Raw genomic sequence first — 21,148 nt, forward strand, 5'->3', positions numbered from 1 at the left:
ATTCTACAAAATTCAAACTTTATTCTAAAAGTGAGGAGTAGAAATTCAGCTTTGCAGAGGAGAGAAACCAAATTTCTATGAAAAGACGTACTTTTGTGAATGAAATTCCGTTTTTCACAACAAATTTAGGGAGAATGACGGCATTGGCAGGTTTTGTTATATTATTAACAGGGAGGGTTTTTATGACTGACTAGGCTGAAATTTGGCTTAAACATTCTTTGCATATCAAAGGATCCCCACACTGGGACAGAGCCGCCTCGCAGCTTAGTGTTCATTAAGCACTTCCATAGTTATTAACTGCGAGGTTTCTAAGCCATGTTACCATTTTGCATTCGTATATCATGAGGCTAACACGATGATACTTTTATGCCCAGGGGAAGTCGAGACAATTTCCAATCCGAAAATTGTCTAGACCGGCACCGAATCGAACCCAGCCACCCTCAGCATGGTCTTGCTTTGTAGCCGCGCGTCTTACCGCGGATATTGTGGCCAAATTTCATAAAATTCGGTTGACAAAAACCCCCTGCCAATAATAGAACAAAACCTGCCAAAGCCGTCTTTCCCCCTACGTGCCAAATGAAATCCAACAACCGACGTGCATTCTACAAGGCCCATTCTACAAAATTCAAACTTTATTCTGAAAGTGAGGAGCCGAAATTCAGCTTTACAGAGGAGAGAAACCAAATTTCTATGAAAAGACGTACTTTTGTGAATGAAATTCCGTTTTTCACAACAAATGTACGTGCCAAATGAAATCCAACAACCCACATGCATTCTACAAAATTCAAACTTTATTCTGAAAGTGAGGAGTCGAAATTCAGCTTTGCAGAGGAGAGAAACCAAATTTCTATGAAAAGATGTACTTTTGTGAATGAAATTCCGTTTTTCACAACAAATGTATGTGCCCAATGAAATCCAACAACCCACATGCATTCTACAAGGCCCATTCTACAAAATTCAAACTTTATTCTGAAAGTGAGGAGCCGAAATTCAGCTTTGCAGAGGAGAGAAACCAAATTTCTATGAAAAGACGTACTTTTGTGAATGAAATTCCGTTTTTCACAGCAAATGTACGTGCTGAATGAAACCCAACAACACACCTGCATTCTGCAAGGCCCATTCTTCAAAATTCAAACTTTATTCTCAAAGTGAGGAGCTAAAAAGAGAAGAGAAACCAATTTTCTACGAAAACACGTACTTTTGTGAATTAAATTCTGTTTTCACAACAAATGACAGTGTCAAATAAAATCCAACAACTCACATGCATTCTACAAAATTCAAACTTTATTTTCAAAGTGAGGAGCTAAAATTCAGCTTTACAGAGGAGAGAAACCAAAGTTCTATGAAAATACGTACTTTTGTGAAATAAATTCCGTTTTTCACAAGAAATGTACGTGTCAAATAAAATTCAACAGCCCACATGCATTCTACAAAATTCAAACTTTATTCTGAAAGTGAGGAGTCGAAATTCAGCTTTGCAGAGGAGAGAAACCAAATTTCTGTGAAAAGACGTACTTTTGTGAATGAAATTCCGTTTTTCACAACAAATGTACGTGCCAAATGAAATCCAACAACCCACATGCATTCTACAAGGCCCATTCTACAAAATTCAAACCTTATTCTGAAAGTGAGGAGCCGAAATTCAGCTTTGCAGAGGAGAGAAACCAAATTTCTATGAAAAGACGTACTTTTGTGAATCAAATTCCGTTTTCACAACAAATGTACGTGCCAAATGAAATCCAACAACCCACATGCATTCTACAAGGACCATTCTACAAAATTCAAACTTTATTCTGAAAGTGAGGAGCCGAAATTCAGCTTTGCAGAGGAGAGAAACCAAGTTTCTATGAAAAGTCGTACTTTTGTGAATGAAATTCCGTTTTTTACAACAAATGTACGTGCCAAATAAAATCCAACAACCCACATGCATTCTACAAGGCCCATTCTACAAAATTCAAACTTTATTCTGAAAGTGAGGAGCCGAAATTCAGCTTTGCAGAGGAGAGAAACCAAGTTTCTATGAAAAGTCGTACTTTCGTGAATTAAAATGCGTTTTTCTCAAAACCTGGACGTGTTACAGAAAATCTGAATACGTACCTGAATTCAGCGTAAAAAAATCTATTGAGTACATTAAAAATGGTTGAAGGGAGCGAAAAAAAGCTCAATTTTGTTAGATAGTGTAATTAAAGCATTGTCGCCTCACAAATTTGTATTCAATAAGCATTTCCTCCCATATCAACCGCAAAGAGTTCAGTGCGTGTTGGCTCTTGTTTCGGACTGCCGAACGATCGCGCGATTTGCCGAAATTTTGTGATTTGCATTGCGCGGCCGGTAATAAAGTTAATTAGTTCAGTGCGTGTTGGCTCTTGTTTCGGACGGCCGTACGATCGCGCGATTTGCCGAAATTTTGAGATTTGCATTGCGCGGCCGGTAGTAAAGTTAATTAGTTCAGTGCGTGTTGGCTCTTGTTTCGGACGGCCGTACGATCGCGCGATTTGCCGAAATTTTGAGATTTGCATTGCGCGGCCGGTAGTAAAGTTAATTAGTTCAGTGCGTGTTGGCTCTTGTTTCGAGTCAGCGGATCGACCGGTCGTCAAAGTTTAGTTTTGCTTTGTGCGGGTGAGTAAATAAATCAGAAAGTGAAAGTTTGTTTCTTATCCGGTCGTGTTTCTCCAGTCAGCGGATCGGCCGGTCGTCGAAGTTTAGTTTTGCTTTGTGCGGAAGGCAAAACGATCGGCCGGTCGTCGTAATTTTGCTCTGATTTGCGCGGGTGAGTAAATGAATCAAAAAGTGAAAGTTTGTTTCTTGTCCGGTCGTGTTTCTCTTGTCAGCGGATCGACCGGTCGCCAAAGTTTGGTTTTGCTTTGTGCGGGTGAGTAAATAAATCAAAAAGTGAAAGTTTGTTTCTTATCCGGTCGTGTTTCTCCAGTAAGCGGGTCGGCCGGTCATCGAAGTTTAGTTTTGCTTTGTGCGGAAGGCAAAACGATCGGCCGGTCGTCGTAATTTTGTTCTGGTTTGCGCGGGTGAGTGAATAAATCAGAAAGTGAAAGTTTCAGACAGCGAGAGTGTTATTTCCCATCCCATAGATCGCATCACTTACCGAAGTGAATCCAGATAAATTATCCTTTGTGACTAAAACGATATCCTATCCCAAGACAATCGTGGAGATGCAGAGGTGTTCTCGGTCTCTAGTAGCAACGAGAGTCGGACTAACAATCCTCCTTCCTATATGACCGTAAGGACGTGGCCGGCGCCGTTATTGACTTTAGATATTTGAGCTCCCGAAACGTGTACATTGAGAATGGGTAGCTAGTCCCAAGCCCCATTTATTGTGTTCTCTGTACAATTTCGCAAGTTCTAGTCAATCACGGAGTAGCAACTACGAATTGTGCGGTCATAATGCTCATGCTCATGCTCATGCTCAATAAGCATTTCCTCCCATATCAACCGCAAAGGTTCCTAACCATAACAATATTTGTTTAGCATATTGCTAGCCCGGGTGCTCCATGACCATGAAAGTTTCGAGCCCTCCTGACCACAATTCAAATGCTACTCGTATTCACATACGTAAGATACTGAAGTAAATTGTTCTTAGGCTTGCCAACTAACAGTGATCACGCGTTATAAAAGAAATAAAAAGCAAAGCATGTAAGGGGCCGTCCAGAAACCACGTGGTCATATATGGGGGGGGTGGGTTTGTAAAATGACCACGATAAGCCACATGGGGGGGGGGGTGTTGCTCTCGAACCACGTGGTTTTTTACACGAAAACTATTGGTGAATAACAATAGCGGTTTAAAAATACAAAGCATTAAAATTTAATGATTTAATCATCAAACGCAAAGCGAGATGATGGCCACGTAGCGTCTTTTTCAACTCAGCGTTAAAAGACGAAGGTGTGCATCAGGAAAAACCGGTAACGCAGCGTCGGGCGCAACGCCGATGCATATCTACGTTATTGGACCATTTTAGCCTTTGATCCTATTTCCATAAAAAAAAATAACGAAAAACGGGTTGCGATTCAGTCTCAATTTCCACACACAAAATTTGGAAAGGAAAAATGGAAAAATATTTTTAAAAAAATCGCCACGCACCCCACCGCCGTAGATGGTTTTTGGCATCACGCCGCCGACTATTTTGCATCAGTGGACTGCAACTACAATTTTGAAAATTTTTCATGTTTTTCAAAATGTACAATGAGAGTTCATGTTTTTACGAAATGTAGGCAATGAACTGTGTATAACAAGTTTTCAACAGTGCCTGACGATATTCAATTTTCAATAGTTTAGCGCCTTTATTTAATTGTTTCTAATGATTGTGCAAAATCTTAAACAGTTTGTTGATCCATTGACAAAAAAATCATCAAAATCGGATGAGTATTAGTACATACTTCCTGACCAATTTTCGTGACGGTCTTAAATTTGATTCTGCAGAATGACCACCCCCCCTCTATATTACGTCAAAAAATTTCCATTGGAAATTTAGAAGAATTTCCTTTGTAGATTCATTAATGTTGCCCAGGATTTTGAAAATAAATTTTAGAGATTCTGTAAAAAAAAAGTCAGCTGGAATTTTTTTCTAATTTGTACTGGGAATTCTTCGGAATTTGATGTTTATTAGAATTTTCAACGTGAATATGCATTTCGGATCCTTCTACGGATTCTTTTAGTTCTTTAAAATTTCTACCGAACATTTTTCGGAACTCTTCCACATAATTTCGGAAAAAAAAGTCGTTGAAATTCTAAAGATTTTTCCGTTGAGACTCCGAAGAATTTCTTGTCAATATTCTGAAGGGTTCCCTTGCAACTCCAGAATAATTATTCTTGAAAATTCAGAAGATCTTGGAATTTAAAATAAATCCAACAACAAATGTAGGCAATAATTTAGGCTTAAGAAGCCTAGGTTAAATAATAGTGTTATAATAACGATTGAAATTCATTTCCAAAACAAATCTCAACCCTTTCAAGACGGATGGGTCATATAGGCCCAGCTTTTCAGATTGTCTATAAAATCACAAAAGATAGCTAGGCCACCATTTTCTTCAGCAAAATTGTTCATCTAGATATTGGCTTTACAGAAAAAATATGGGAGCTCAAATTTGACTGACCCTGGAAACTCAGATATCCGAGACCTTGGGAAGATTTCGATTCTAAGAGCATGCAAATGAAGTTGAAATGTTTGAATCGTAAACCACATTGTTTCATCATTCTGAATACTTAGATAAGATGGGTCATCCTGAACGTTAAGCCAGTGATTAATATTCAGGAATACGAGATGCTCAAGGTAATCCAAAACGTTCTCGAGTTCAGCCCACGATATCTATCAGCAATGTCTTCATCATCGGTATATACCTAATCCGATGCAATAAGCATATGATCCTAATTTCCATTAACATAATATCCAAGAGACAAGGTACCCAAAATTGAGTCAACATCAAGTTGCACAATGACAATGAGGTTTGTTCGCAAACTTTTTTTATAGGGCTCTAGAAGCACTGGGTTTGAGAGATGAACCAGCACTGGACTGAAAATCTATTTAATAAAGAAAAAAGTAGAAATTTTACATAATAAAATAAATTTACAATAAAGAAATCAGGACATGAGTATTAAATAGATATAAAATTTCTATGCAAAACAGTAAACAGTTGAAAATTTTCCACAAAACAATAATAAATTAACACTTGTAAAAGCAAAAATTGCAATTATAAAATAATAATTTTCCACACAGAAATCAAAATGTTCCATGAAAAAAATAACAAAATGTTCATGAATAAATCAATATTAGCAATAAACAATTACAAATGTTTTCAGAAAAAAAATATTCTTTTCCACAAAAAATATTTTTTTCCACAAAATATCTATATAATAAAAATGAGTTGAGATTTCCTTCCTGACGATTTAACTCGCGATCGGGTTGACCGATATGCAAGATTTTTCCCTAATCGATTCGTTTTGGGATCCGCAAAAATAAGAAAATTTACATTGAGAAAATACTAAAAAGCAATCAAATTGATAACATTTTCCATGAACTTCAAACGCTTCCAAAGAAGAGGTTATCCACTGAAAAATGCTCAATTTATATATTATTTTATATTCTTTCATGGAAAATATCCTTTTTTTAATGTTCTTTATTGATTTTTTCGTGGAAAGGTTTTAATTTTTGGTAAAAAAAAATATTTATTTTGTGGAAAATTTTGTAACTATTTATTGCTAATACTGATTTATTTATGGAATGATTGTATTTTTTTCCGTGAAACATTTCGATTTCTTTATGGAATTTTTTTTTCATAATTGCAATTTTTGGTTTTCAAAGTGTTAATTTATTTTTGTTTTGTGGAAAATTCTTAATTGTTTAAGAAAATTTTGCATTATTTGTAGAAAAATTAATATTTTTTTATTGTTCATAGGACCATGATTTCTTTATTGGAAATTTCCTAATTGTTATGGAAAATTTTTATATTTTTTTAAGCAGGGTTTCTACTTCAGACGATATCGTATCTTAGAACATCGACTCATGGAAGGTCTATTGTAGGTTGTGAAAGTAATAAATGAAATCGCATCGGCTCAATGGACCTGCTTGAATGCTTAGCGATGTACGGATACATCGTTCAGAACTTGGTTGATCGGGTCGTTTCATAACTCCGTAATATCATGTCTCATGATTACATCATTATTTGTGAATATATTCTCAACTTAGGACATTTTGTTTCTTGGCATGATTTTTGATACTTTCAAGGATATGTACTTCAGAGCAGTTTGGCCTATGACACCCGAAAAAAAATACGACTTTTCAGTTCTTACTATACTAGTTTTGGCAAGATTGAGTGGAAAACCCTAAATATGTACGTTAAATCCATGTAAAAAATCGTCCTGAAAGGGTTAAATAGCAAAATATAACAATAAATTCTAGAATACCAAAAGGAACCCAAAGATATTGAAGACTGTAGATATAAAATGAAAACTAGCATTCAATGCCAAAAAATTAAAAAATATAGGGATAATTTGGAAAGTTTCTAAGCCATTAGAAATTTTTATAACATATTCACGAGTCCACATTTTTCGTATCCTTATGCATCGAAGGTAAAAGGAGTTCTAGATATCCTAATACCTGATACAGATTACAACATGATAACATCATCAAAATGTTAGAATTCATAAAATTTATAATTTCCATGCTGGGTTTAGTTTGATTTTGAATCAGTTGAAATTTCTGTTTTTGTTCATCTTCAAAATTGATCGGGTTAACCATATGTTTTAGTTATATAAGTTTTTTTTAAATTTTTTGGTTTTTGAAAAAACCACGTGGTCATAGGGGGGGAGGGGGGTGGGTGGTCTGCCGAATGACCACGATAAGCCACATAGGGGGAGGGGGGGTGTTTAAAATCTTAAAAATATGACCACGTGGTTTCTGGACGGCCCCTAAAGCAATAAATTAGTTGCCGAATAATAGGAGGTCTCCCGTCATCAGGGATAAATATCGTTGACGAATAATCAAACAGAATTTATACGCCTTTTAAAGTATATCGTAGAGAAAGTTCTCTCACTGACTACCCCTCTTCCAAAGAAAAGTAACAAGCAGAGGATTTCTTAGCGACTTACCACTTCAGAATGATCGAAAACAATAACATGCATGTTGAAGTGATAAACTGCAAAGAAATCCTGTACTTTTCACATGTTTATTTAAACGAGGGGAGTCACTATCGAATAATGTACCATGCGCCTCCACGTGCACATATAAAAGAAAAATGAAAGATTTATTGATTTGTTTTACAGTTCTCAATGTTTAAACAGCATATGCTAACTACATTTTCGAAACAAAATAAAAATTACTGCTATTGTTACTTTTCTTCATCTTATACCTTTTACAATAACAATTGTATAACAAACCAAAATACCAAAAACATTTTGGTCGATTGAATTTTATCATCTACTTAAGGCCAACACTTCTCCTCAAATATCGCTATGTGATGCAGAATAAAAACCGCAACCGAATCGTCATAAATTTGTTGACACCGCCGTGAAGCGCATCGCATCATGCGCGGCAGTACGTCGAGAACCAGCCACGAGAACGGACCAACGGACGGTCGCTCGGATTGGTGCGGCGGTTATAGATTCGCAAAAAAAAAATAAACGGTTCGAATATCTTGGCTGGGCATCTATTGCCGGTTTAATTATATAATATTGCAGCGTGAACAAAGCGTGGCGTCTAATTAACGGAGGGTCATCTCGATTTGGGCCGGAGCTTTTGCGGCCTAATTGAGAACGAAATGGTACGTTATCAGTGTTCGGGAAGACATCCAACGACCTTACAGGACTTTCACTGTTGGTTGAACTGTTAGAATTTCCTGTTAGAATTTCTGTGTTGAACTTGGTATGATCTTCTATGATGACAGTGACAGTGAAAAAATCGGCCCAGAAATGGGTCAAAGTGAAGAGTGCGATTCCACAATTTTATGTCGTGGATGATTGTGCTGCCGTGCAAAGTATTAATAGTGGGGAGTGATTTTAAATTTAGACTGTTTTGTTTACATCCCGAGCAGTCGGTGCGGCTAATACCAGCCATGTTTTGGCTCAGATTGAGATCGGCGTTCGTTATATCTTATAGTGAAGACTGCAAACGATATGGTTTAAATATTTATATTTAGTATGTTTTCGGTCAACTTTCACTTTTGAATTGCAATCATTGACGTCTGAGCGTGTGTCGGAGGTCCAGCGAAGAGTTTTATCTTATCAAAACCAGACATTTATTTATAATTTCACAATTGGATGAACAGCTCTTCTGGTTAGCTCTGTGGCAATTTTCGACAAAGTTAGTAGGTCCTCGGCAGTAATAAGTTACTTTGATTTAAGAGAAGATATACTCTAGTTTTACCCAGTTTTAAAAAGAAATCTTGTTTTTCACAGGCATTACATCCCCCACTGGTATATTGCCGCCTCGGCTCGTTAACAGCGAGGTTTCTAAGCCATGTTATCATTTTTGCATTCGTATATCATGAGGCTAACGAGATTATACTTGTATGCCCAGGGGTTCGATACAATTTCCAACCCTAAAATTTCCTAGACCGGACCGGACATCCACCCTCAGCATGGTCATGCTTTGTAGCCGCGTTTTTTCCGCACGGCTAAAAAGGGTTCCTTTAAAGCCCCTTCAAAAAGAAATGCAATCTATCAATAGATTATTTTAAAATATTTTTTAGTTCTTTCGAAAGTCATCATAGAAGTTATAATAAATATAAAATGGAAGGTTATTACAAGTAGGATATTGCGCTATGGAAAGTCATACCCATCAGTCGATCAAAAAATCATCAATCAAATTTGTAGTATTCTTGAATCTTGACTTTGAATTCGTCACGTTAAAGTTTACAATTTGTGTCAAGCAACAGTTAGCAATATAATTTTTAAACTATACACCTGAGAAACTGGAAGGAAATAGTCAATTGAAAGGATAAATGAGGTTTAAGGAGGACTTTGAAAACTGTTCATTTGTCTCTATATAGCATTGAAAAGAGCTACAAAATTATTAATAAAAATATTTGCATTCTTTTTCTGAATTACAAAAAGTATCCTTAATCATAATGAAAAACGAAAACTCTAATTTAAAACTATTTTATAGAATGTTTTGTTTAGTACAATATGGAGAACTAATGGAAACTTCGAACGATCATAAATTGTACCGTTGTCGGTTCCATTTACATACCCATAGCAACAAAACAACTTAAAGTTTCAACTAGACTAATAATGTCACATCCACCCGAAAACATGACCCAATTTCCTTCAAATATTCTGAGCACCATCCATTGAAAACGTAAACAGCAGCTTATCTTGTTTTATTCTTCTTGAGTTCGGTCAGCCTGATATCTCTTCTACAAATAATGCTCAAACGCAACGAACGCTTATCTCGAATCTAGCCAATGCTGATATTTACAATCTCTGCAGCATTTCACACCGATTCAATATTTGCTATTCGCATTGCTTGCATTTGGCTGCCCATTGGGAGCAAGCAGCTCTAAAATTCTGGTGCTTGTACCATTTCCTGCACCAAGCCACTGGCTTTGGCTGAACCACTTCGTCCAGGAGCTGCTGGAACGAGGTCATCAGTTAACGGCCGTCACCAACTTTCCCGCCAAATCAGCCCATCCCAACTACACAGAGATTTTGATCGACCCACCATACGATATCCCACACTACTGTGAGTGTTCCGAGCATAAACAAATTTCGACAAAGTAACTAACGATCTTTCTCGTCGTTCCAGTTCCGATTTCGGATATATTCGACTCCAAATACAGCAGCGACTGGTCCAACTTGGCACTATACTGGAGGGTAGGCCTCACTACGACACAATATGCCCTGGAGAATACCAATGTACAACAATTCATCGAGCAGGATGATACCGACTTTGATTTGGTCATTTCGGAGCAGTTCTACCAGGAGGCGTTCCTGATGTTTGCCCACAAGTACAGGGCTCCGATCGTGACATTGGGTTCGTCAATCAATTAGAGTTTCATCTGCCAAAAAAATTAAATTTCTTTTTTTAGGAACTTTGGGGTATACGGATTTTATGGACAGAGCAATGGGACTGATGACTCCATGGTCATTTGTTCCACATCCCATTCTGTTGTACATGGATGAAATGAACTTCTTCCAGAGGTGCTACAATTTCCTGATTTCAGTAACCGATGCCGTTGTACGTAAATACTATTACCTACCACGGCAGGATAGACTGGCCAAGAAATACTTTGCTTCTATTGAAGGTATGTTGGGTTTGCATTACTTTATCGATTCATTATCATTCAAAATCAGTAAATGATCTAAGACATTATTTGACTGTTCAATACTTCTTCTTCAAACTTGAATTATGGATAACTGTATATGTTATTCTATAAGAAATATTCGTCTCCTATTACCAGGTATAATACAATATGAAGATCGGACATCCATAGTGGGACGTGGTGTAAACGAACCGACCATAAAAAATATCATCCAATTAAACATTGTCTCCTTAACACCAAATATAATATCTTATTCCGCTTCTTCCACAGGGCCGGAATCGTTTCCATCCGTAAAAGAGCTGGAAACGTCCATCTCGGTAATGCTGATCAACAGTCATATTTCAACTTCCCCTCCAAGGCCATCGATTTCCGGTCTTGTCAACGTAGCCGGTGCCCACATAAAAGCAGCCAAGCCCCTACCCCAAGACATTCAACGATTTCTGGATAGCGCCACTGATGGTGCCATTTTCTTCAGCCTTGGATCGTATGTCAAAAGCTCCGACATGCCTAAAGACAAGCTGAAAGCATTTTTCGAAGTGTTTCGGAATCTCAAACAAAAAGTACTATGGAAGTTCGAAGATGAATCTATGGTTAACGTTCCGAAGAACGTTATGGTTAGAAAATGGCTTCCACAGAGCGATATTCTGGCGCACCGGAAGATAGTACTGTTCATAACTCACGGTGGCATGTTTGGCAGTCAAGAGGGTATATACCGAGGGGTTCCGATGCTGTTCATTCCATTTTATGGAGATCAGCATCGTAATGCTCTGAAGGCGGAACGAGCCGGATATGCGCTGACACTCAACTTTGCGGATGTGAATATCATAACGTTGGGTTCTCGAATAAACGAACTACTGAGCAATCCGACTTATACCCGGTTAGTTAAAAAAGCATCCGAATTGTTCCGCGATAACATCGTTCCACCGATGGAGGAAGCGATGCACTGGATCGAGTATGTCATCCGGCACAAGGGTGCCAAACACCTGAAGGCGACTTCCGTGGATATCAGCTGGTGGCAATATCTAATGTGGGATGTAATTGCATTCTACCTTACTATTGTGACATTAACTATTTGGGTCACAACCAGAATCATCACTGCACTCTGTGTGAAACCTGCCAAGCACAAACCAAAGGATCCAAAACGGAACATCTCCACAACTAAGTTGAAAAATCCAAAGAAAGTAAAGAATAATTGAACAATATATTTTAAGAGTAATGAAATGGTGAGATTTAAATATACTTTTCCGAAAAAAAAGCCTATTCTAAAGACATTCTATTCCATTCCGTTCGGCTGCGATCATAATTTCCATTAGGATATCGTACGCCGCTCCAGGAGTTCCCTGTGTGACGGAGAGAATGATATCCGGGGTCAAGTAAATGCCTAACTTTTTCAGCACCTTTCGGTTGAGCGTCTCCCAGTTGTCCAATTTGCGAGCTGTGGCGAAACCTTTGGTGTAGTTGTGCAAGTCCACTAATCGTGGAAATAATTGATGCAGGATTTCCGCTACCAATACTATAAAATCGTGATATTTTATTGTAATGTTATGCAGAACCTGGATATTTGAATCTAACCTCCATCAGATAAGTCACGAGACACCTTCCGAATGCGGCTAGATAACCGAAATTGAAATAACCATTGTTGAATAATGGATTGTTCTTCCGTGGATAACATGTCGTCAGTGTTTACCTAATAAGTAAAGATAAGTCCTAATACTTTTCGAAACTGATTATATCAAATAGAAAATATTATCTGCCTACTATGTCCTGAGGTCACGTAACAGTCATTGACAAGGGTCAATAATTCAATAAGACGTTACGTAATCAAAATAGTCGACAGTGTCCTGATGATAATCCGTGATCTCTCCAAAATCATATTGGATTTCCCACTACCCCATAACTAAAAATATCCTACAACAAATGTGTATGAACTGATATGAAATTATGACAAGCGAGGGCCTTCCACTAAAAGCTCAAAATAATTGTCTTTAACATGTGTAGTGTAGCTGACTTTCTGATCCTCTCTACAACTTTGTCTTGAAATCAGAGCCGTAGCGTAGAACCGTAGAACTGTCAGAATGCTCATGGTGAAACCATTCTTGGGCGTCTTTTCCATAATAAAAAAATGCAATATTTTAACATTTAGAGATCAATTTGGAACATACATAAAAAAAGTAAGACGAAAAGGCTTAAATAAAACAAATAGTAGCCCAAGTAACAATTTCCATGCTTGTTGGATTTATTTAATTCTTATAGCGGATTTATGACTGCAGTCACCATAGCTAGTTGCTCAGTTTTATTGGTGATCTTATTTATTTATTTATAATCAGACTAAGGCCGGAGTGGCCTGTGCTGCACATAAAAGACTTCTCCATTCAGCTCGGTCCATGGCTGCACTTCGCCAGCCACGCAGTCTGCGGAGGGTCCGCAAGTCGTCCTCCACCTGATCGATCCACCTTGCCCGCTGTGCACCTCGCCTTCTTGTTCCCGTCGGATCGTTGTCGAGAACCATTTTCACCGGATTACTGTCCGACATTCTGGCTACGTGCCCGGCCCACCGCAGTCTTCCGATTTTCGCGGTGTGAACGATGGATGGTTCTCCCAACAGCTGATGCAACTCGTGGTTCATTCGCCTCCTCCACGTACCGTCCGCCATCTGCACCCCACCATAGATGGTACGCAACACTTTCCTTTCGAAAACTCCCAGTGCGCGTTGGTCCTCCACGAGCATCGTCCAGGTCTCGTGTCCGTAGAGAACTACCGGTCTTATAAGCGTTTTGTAGATAGTCAGTTTGGTACGGCGGCGAACTCTATTCGATCGGGGCGTCTTGCGGAGTCCAAAGTACGTACGATTTCCAGCCACTATGCGTCTCCGAATTTCTCTGCTGGTATCGTTATCGGCGGTCACCAGTGAGCCCAAGTACACGAATTCTTCAACCACCTCGATTTCGTCACCACCGATAGAAACTCGTGGTGGGTGGCTCACATTGACCTCTCTTGGGCCTCTTCCTATCATGTACTTCGTCTTCGACGTGTTGATGACTAGTCCAATCCGTTTAGCTTCGCTTTTCAGTCTGATGTAGGCTTCCTCCATCCTCTCAAAGTTACGTGCCATGATATCAATGTCGTCGGCGAAACCAAATAACTGGACGGACTTCGTGAAAATCGTACCACTCGTGTCAATCCCTGCCCTTCGTATTACTCCCTCCAAAGCGATGTTAAATAGCAGACACGAAAGACCATCACCTTGCCGTAACCCTCTACGGGTTTCGAAGGGACTCGAGAATGCCCCTGAAACTCGAACTACGCACATCACCCGATCCATCGTCGCCTTGATCAACCGTATCAGTTTATCCGGAAATCCGTTTTCGTGCATTAGCTGCCATAGCTGGTCCCGATCGATTGTATCATATGCGGCTTTGAAGTCGATAAATAGATGATGTGTGGGCACGTTGTATTCGCGGCATTTCTGCAATACCTGACGTATGGCGAACACCTGGTCTGTGGTAGAGCGTTCACCCATAAATCCCGCCTGGTACTGCCCCACGAACTCTCTTGCAATTGGTGTTAGTCGACGGCATAAAATTTGGGAGAGTACCTTGTAGGCGGCGTTCAGCAATGTGATTGCGCGGTAGTTGCTACAATCCAGCTTATCGCCCTTTTGTAGATGGGACACGACACCTTCCATCCACTCCTGCGGCAGAACCTCATCCTCCCAAACCTTGGTAATCACCCAATGCAGCGCTCTAGCCAGTGCTTCACCACCGTGTTTAAACAGCTCTCCTGGTAGTTGGTCAACTCCAGGGGCTTTGTTGTTTTTCAGCCGGCCGATCTCCTCCTGGATTTCCTGGAGATTCGGAGCCGGAAGTCGCATGTCCTGCGCGCGTGCTCCTAGGTTCATTACCATACTGCCACCGTTGTCTGCCATATCGCCATTCAGGTGCTCTTCGTAGTGCTGCCGCCACCTTTGGATCACCTCACGCTCGTTCGTAAGAAGGTTCCCGTTTATGTCCTTACACATATCGGGCTGTGGCACGTTCTCATAGAACTTTCGTGCGTTATTAGCGCGGTACAGTTCCTCCGTCTCTTCACGGTCTCGATCTTCCTGCTGGCGCTTTTTCCTCCGGAAAATCGAGTTTTGTCTGTTCCGCGCCCGTTTGTATCGTGCCTCGTTCGCCCTCGTGCGGTGTTGCAGCAATCTCGCCCATGCTGCATTCTTCTCCTCAACTAACTGCTCACATTCGCCGTCATACCAGTCGTTTCTCTGATCCGGAGCCACCGTGCCTAGTGCAGTGGTTGCGGTGCTTCCAATGGCGGATCGAATATCTCTCCAGCCATCTTCAAGAGATGCTGCGCCTAGCTGCTCTTCCGTTGGGAGTGCCACTTCCAGCTGCTGCGCGTAGTCTTGGGCTAGTCTACTGTCTTGCAGCCGCCCAGTGTTTAGCCGCGGCGGACGACTCCGACGCGTGTTGATCACCGTCGAGAGTTTTGAGCGCAGACATACTGCGACGAGGTAGTGGTCGGATTCAATATTCGCACTGCGGTAAGTGCGTACGTTCATGATGTCGGAGAAGAATTTACCGTCGATTAAAACGTGGTCGATTTGGTTTTCCGTTACTTGATTAGGTGATTTCTTGTGGATATTCTTGCGGAGGAAAAAAGAGCTTCTGACTACCATTCCGCGGGAGGCTGCAAAGTTTATTCATCGTTGGCCGTTGTCGTTCGAGACGGTATGCAGACTATCCAGTCCGATGACCGGTCTATACATTTCCTCCCTTCCTACCTGAGCGTTCATGTCACCGAGGACGATTTTGACGTCTCGCAGTGGGCATCCATCGTATGTCTGCTTATTGGTGATCTTATTGCTATTAATAAACCTCAAATAAATTCGCTGAAAAAGCTTAAAACGTCAAAAGCCGATTGATCTTATGAGTAGCTCTACGATTATGAATAATAAGTCTTATTTTCAATACTTGATCAAATCAAAAAAAATGGCCATTAGGTGGTCAAATGAATAACCACAATAAGAATATTTACATTGCAAAGAGTTTTTAACGGTGTTTAACGAGAGCAACATTTTTCTGATTGTAAACTATGATGGCCATATTGAAAAAGGTGACGCAATTTCAAGTCGGTAGAATTTACCACTGAAATTCATGATTAGACGGTGTTTTCTTCGCGAAAAACACGTTTTGACTATTGATTTGAATATTTGGGTGGAATTTCAGTAGATTAGGTGAAGATTTACGATATTGGTGAAATAATAATTTTAAATTTATTGCCCAGAACCATGTTATTTTGCGGGCGCGTGGTTTACAATCTTAATTTTGCACTAGCTTTCACCATGAAATCGAAAGCGCACCTCATTTCCATGGAAGTACTTTGGAAAACAAACCTGAAAAAATATTATTTTGAATTCATCCTCATCATGATTTTCATCATCATTTATTTTGTTATTATTTTTCTACAAAGTTTTGTTTCTCTTTTTCAAATCAACACTTTTGACAGCTGCCGCAGCCAAATTCCCTTTTTTGCGGGCTGCTTAAAACGGATTTCTAAATACTCTTATATGGTTTCACAGTGTGACGTCACACGTATGTAGCCACGGCTGCGTCCTGGTGAATTTCTTCCATATTTGACAGGTATCGGTGGTTTGTATATAAACAAAGGTTCATCCGCTTGCTGCAGGAGATAGGATGAACCTCATGAACCTACCACCGATAAATGTCAAATTGAGTTCATTCGATTGAGTTTTTGAGGTTATGTTTATTTGATGTAAAACCTTATAAAAGGTTTATTTGGTTTCACAGTGTGACGTCACACGTATGTAGCCACGGCTGCGTCCTGGTGAATTTCTTCCATATTTGACAGGTATTGGTGGTTTGTATATAAACAAAGGTTCATCCGCTTGCTGCGGGAGATAGGATGAACCTCATGAACCTACCACCGATAAATGTCAAATTGAGTTCATTCGATTGAGTTTTTGAGGTTATGTTTATTTGATGTAAAACCTTATAGTGGAAATCTGAAGAGGGTTATTTGGCCATATCTTACTCTTATAGTGGTCATCAGAAGGTTGTCCTTTAGTAGTGGGTTTTAATGTTAGCTCTTCTAATTCGATCTTGAAAACCATTCCTAGAGCGGAATAAAACTTGAAATGTTACTTTGGAGTGATACTGCCTTAGTTTAGTTCACCATTTTCTTTATAACTTTTGAACGCAATGACCAATCGTTATAAAATTTAATAGCGATCAACAAGACTTAACTACCTTTCGGATGTGACTTGTTGCCAGAAAAGCGGTTGAGGATTACTTTATAAAAGCTGGTGACATAAGGATACTCTGAAGTAGTGCGTAACGGTGTAAATCCGATCATATCGCCAGGTTCGGTAAACACTAAAGCTGACAATATGTCGTTCCTAACCCCGAATACCAAGGTGTCAGATGACCCGTGCCAAGTGGATGAATGGCCTGAGAGTGAAACAATTAGCCAGGTAGTTAACAGAGCCTTCTGGAGGTTCCACAGAGTATGGGCTGCTTTGGCGGCAAGTGACTGGCAGCGGGTGGTGCCTGCACACCACCAAGTGGTGCACATGTTGTGCAAGCGAAAGGAACTTGGGGTATTACATGTAACACCCCCACAGAGTGAGGGACCGAATGTATGGGTGAGCATTAAGCCTCGCATGGTATGCAGGGTCGTAGTGAATGAGTTAAGTCTCGCTATACCTGGCAGGAGTGTCGGGGGGGCAGATACCTCTGCGGCACATCAGAATTAGGGGACACGAAAGTCTCGCTATGCCTGGCAGGAGTGTCGGGAGGTTGATGCTTCTGTGGTACTTCAGAAATAGAATACATGTAAGGCAGAATGTTCCACTCTGTTGCAGGACGGGATAACCACCACACTGATAGAGGACTATCTGGGCTACGAAATATCAGGGTGGGTACCTCCTGCAAGGTACCTGGGAGATAACCGTATCCAGGCCCGAGTAGGTGAGCGTTGGGCACAGATCGTGCCCAAAGTGGAGACATAAGGGAGATGGGGGTATAACAAGTAATATCCGCACGGAGCTGATTCTATGTCATGAGTGTGGCGCACAAGTGGTGCAAGCGATTTGGAGCTAAGGGTATTACAAGTAAGGGATCGAATATATGGGCGAGCACACAAGTAACCCTCGCATGATGCGTGTGGTCAGTGTGACTGCTAAGAAATTAGTGTGATCCGGCTGTCAGTGAAGGAATGAGTGACTTCTTTTTTTATGTAGAGGGACGAAGGCAAATCTGCACACAGACACCAGAAATTTTCACTCAGAGAGTGGGGTTAACGGAACGCCGGACCCACTAAACCCACCCAAGCAACGGAAGGTTACTTGAGATACCATCTCTACTAATACCCTGGTTCCCCCAGAATCTGCCTCCCGGCATTACTTCTGGGGGATAGGCAGTACTTGATGTACTCGCTCATTCACGCTCATACAGGCACTCTTCCCGTATGACTTATCTGGGTGCTCTCTCTAACATACCCTCTGACACACCCTGACACTCTTTCTGAGCACCGTATGAGTCTTGCTTGGATGCTCACCACTGACGTACCATGTGAGTCTAGCTTGGGTGCTCATCCTTTAAGCACCATGTGAGACTAACTTGGATGCTTACCCTCCCAAGTAACAATTTCCATGCTTTTTGGATTTATCTAATTCTTATTGCGGACTTATGACAGCAATCACCAAGCTCAGTTTTATTGGCGCTCTTATTGCTATCAATAAACCTCCCATAAATCTGCTGAAAAAAGCTTCAAACGTCAAATGCCTATTGACCATATGAACAGATCTATGATAGTGATGAAGATCGTAATAAATCCAATTTTCAACGCTCGAATAAAGCTACAATTTTTGGTCATAATGTGGTCAAATGAATTACCCCCATAAGAATGTTTGTATTGCGAAGAGTTTATGACTTCTTCTTCTTATTGGCATTACATCCCCACACTGGGACAGAGCCGCCTCGCAGCTTAGTGTTCATTAAGCACTTCCACAGCTATTAACTGCGAGGTTTCTAAGCCAGATTACCATTTTGCATTCGTATATCATGAGGCTAGCACGATGATACTTTTATGCCCAGGGAAGTCGAGACTATTCCAATCCGAAAATTGCCTAGACCGGCACTGGGAATCGAACCCAGCCATCCTCAGCATGGTCTTGCTTTTGTAGCCGCGCGCCTTACCGCACGGCTAAGGAGGGCCCCTAAAGAGTTTATGACGGTGTTTTATAAAAGCAAAATTTTTCTGATCAAATTCCATGATGGCCATATTGACAACGGAGAAGCATTTCGCAGTCAGTGAAATATATCACTGAAATGCATGATTTAACGAAATTTTAACCGCTTGTCATACTTTTTCCGATAAATCGTTATCGTTATCTGGCCGGCGCGTGGTGTTCAAACTTATTTTTTTCACGACATTTGACCGTAAAATCGGAAGCGCACTTCTTTTCAATGGTACTGAATCGAAAAAACAACCTGAAATAAAATATTATTTTGTTGTCATCATCATAATTTTCATCAACAATCCATTTTGTTATTATTTTTCTGCAAAGATTTGTTTCTCTTTTTTAAAGCAACATTTTGACAGCTGCCGCAGCCAAATTCCCTTTTTTGCGGGTGGTTTAAAAAGGGTTTCTAAATGCTCTTATAATAGGTTTATAGTGGTTATCTGGAGAGGGCCACTTGGCAATATCTTACTCTTATAGTGGTGATCAGAAGGTTGCCGTGTATTACTCGGTTTTATTGTTAGATCTTATAAATTGATCTTGAAAACCATTCTTAGAGCCGAATAAAACTTAAAATGTTACTTGGGCTATCACCTGATTAATGCTCTAGCACACCAAACTGAGACTAACTTAGGTTCTCACTTCTGACATGCCATGCGAGGCTGACTTGGGTGCTCGCCCTTAACATACCATGTGAGTCTGACTTGGGTGCTCACCTCTAACATGCCACGTGAGGCTGACTTGGATGCTTACTCTACTCTCCTCTGCCATGCCTCGAGGTGTCGATAGCGATAGGTACCAACAGTTCTACGCTACAACCCTTCTCTATTTTGGGTTGATTAAGGTTCGCTTTGGATAAATTAAACTCAGCTTTGGGTAAATTTTTTACATGGGATTAAAGGCAAACTACCTAGTGCCAGAAAAGTCATTTTACTCAAATTTGGGTTATTGGCCCAAACCACGCGCCAGATTCTCTGCATGCTGCAGGCAATCTGAGTGGTTGCAGTCGAAACTGCGTTTCACTTCTCCACCGCTTGGCACATCCTCTGGATAAGGGTATCCGGGGTTGTGTCCCGACCGCAAACGTCTGGCATAGCTCTTCTTTCGACGTCGAAACGAGGACATACGAACAGTATGTGCACTGCAGTTTCCGCGTGCCCAAACCTGTAGCTGGATGTACTGCCGGAAGCAGCCATGGCCTGACAGGAATTGTGTCAGATGGAAGTGAACTTCCCCATGGGGTCTCTCCACCCAGTTCGATATGTTAGGTATCAGCCGGTGGGTCCACCTAACTTTAGAAGAGTTATCCCACTCGCGCTGCCATCTGGCAACCGAAGTCACCCTGGTACGTTCGCGGATTTCTCTGGCCCCACGTAGCTCGAAACACTCCTCGTCTTCCCGGATGACCAGCCCCGACTGGCTTCATGCTCGCAATCTCGCAAGCTGCATCGTGTGATATATGGTTTGTGCGTTTGTGGTGGTGCGTCTGAAAGACCTCTGGAAAAATGGTTTGTGGAAGAATTAGGAAATCGGTTTGTGGTTGCAAAATCACAATATGCGTCTGGAAGACCGGTGGAAAATGTATTGCAGTTTATGAAACTACAAGGTGCGTATGGAAGACCAACGGAAAATGGTTTACGCTCTAGAAAATCTCACTTGGCGGCGTTAGTGCACATGAGACTACCAGTTGAGCTATGATTTAACGAAATCTGAGAGAAATGGAGAAATATTCAATGCTGCACTGTTCGAAACTTTTCCTGTAGGATCAGATATCTAGGAATTTGCCAAATTGATAAGGCTACTGGATTTCACAAAGCTATTCGGAAATTCGAATTGGATTAAAGTTGGATTAAATTTACGAATTTGGATTGGATTTGGAATGAATTTGGAATAAATTTGGAATGAATTTGAAATGAATTAAAAATCGTATTTGGATTGGATTTGGATTGGATTTGGATTGGATTTGGATTGGATTTGGATTGGATTTGGATTGGATTTGGATTGGATTTGGATTGGATTTGGATTGGTTTGGATTGGTTTGGATTGGTTTGGTTGGTTTGGATTGGTTTGGATTGGTTTGGTTGGTTGGATTGGTTTGGATTGGTTTGGATTGGTTTGGTT

The 21,148-nt window shown here is 40.5% G+C and overlaps 3 protein-coding genes across 3 annotated transcripts in view; 1 reads left to right on the forward strand and 2 right to left on the reverse strand.

The window, feature by feature from the left end:
• LOC134212916 (chondroitin sulfate proteoglycan 4) overlaps positions 1–21,148 on the reverse strand; it is a 212,408-nt gene that overhangs the window by 65,869 nt on the left and 125,391 nt on the right. The window lies entirely within an intron of this gene.
• LOC134217066 (UDP-glycosyltransferase UGT5-like) lies at positions 8,033–11,988 on the forward strand. The gene is made up of 5 exons (XM_062695824.1): positions 8,033–8,268; positions 9,935–10,187; positions 10,251–10,478; positions 10,534–10,749; positions 11,038–11,988. Exons 1-5 carry the CDS (start codon positions 8,266–8,268, stop codon positions 11,961–11,963), a joined length of 1,626 nt encoding a protein of 541 aa, XP_062551808.1. The 5' UTR covers positions 8,033–8,265; the 3' UTR covers positions 11,964–11,988.
• LOC134217067 (sperm flagellar protein 1-like) lies at positions 11,991–12,485 on the reverse strand. Its single transcript, XM_062695825.1, has 2 exons — positions 12,340–12,485; positions 11,991–12,280 (listed from the first exon to the last, which is right to left on the reverse strand). The coding sequence occupies exons 1-2, from the start codon at positions 12,437–12,439 to the stop codon at positions 12,030–12,032; spliced, it is 351 nt and encodes a 116-aa protein (XP_062551809.1). The 5' UTR covers positions 12,440–12,485; the 3' UTR covers positions 11,991–12,029.

This window comes from Armigeres subalbatus, chromosome 2 (assembly GCF_024139115.2).
Source record: "Armigeres subalbatus isolate Guangzhou_Male chromosome 2, GZ_Asu_2, whole genome shotgun sequence".
Taxonomy (NCBI): domain Eukaryota; kingdom Metazoa; phylum Arthropoda; class Insecta; order Diptera; family Culicidae; genus Armigeres; species Armigeres subalbatus.

Coding starts and splice junctions, on each gene's coding strand:
- LOC134217066 (XM_062695824.1), top strand. Junction 10,188..10,250: donor ATACGATATCCCACACTACT/GTGAGTGTTCCG, acceptor TCGTCGTTCCAG/TTCCGATTTCGGATATATTC. Junction 10,750..11,037: donor ATACTTTGCTTCTATTGAAG/GTATGTTGGGTT, acceptor CTTCTTCCACAG/GGCCGGAATCGTTTCCATCC.
- LOC134217067 (XM_062695825.1), bottom strand. CDS start 12,439: ATGTTATCCACGGAAGAACAATCCATTATTCAACAATGGTTATTTCAA. Junction 12,281..12,339: donor TCGTGACTTATCTGATGGAG/GTTAGATTCAAA, acceptor ACGATTTTATAG/TATTGGTAGCGGAAATCCTG.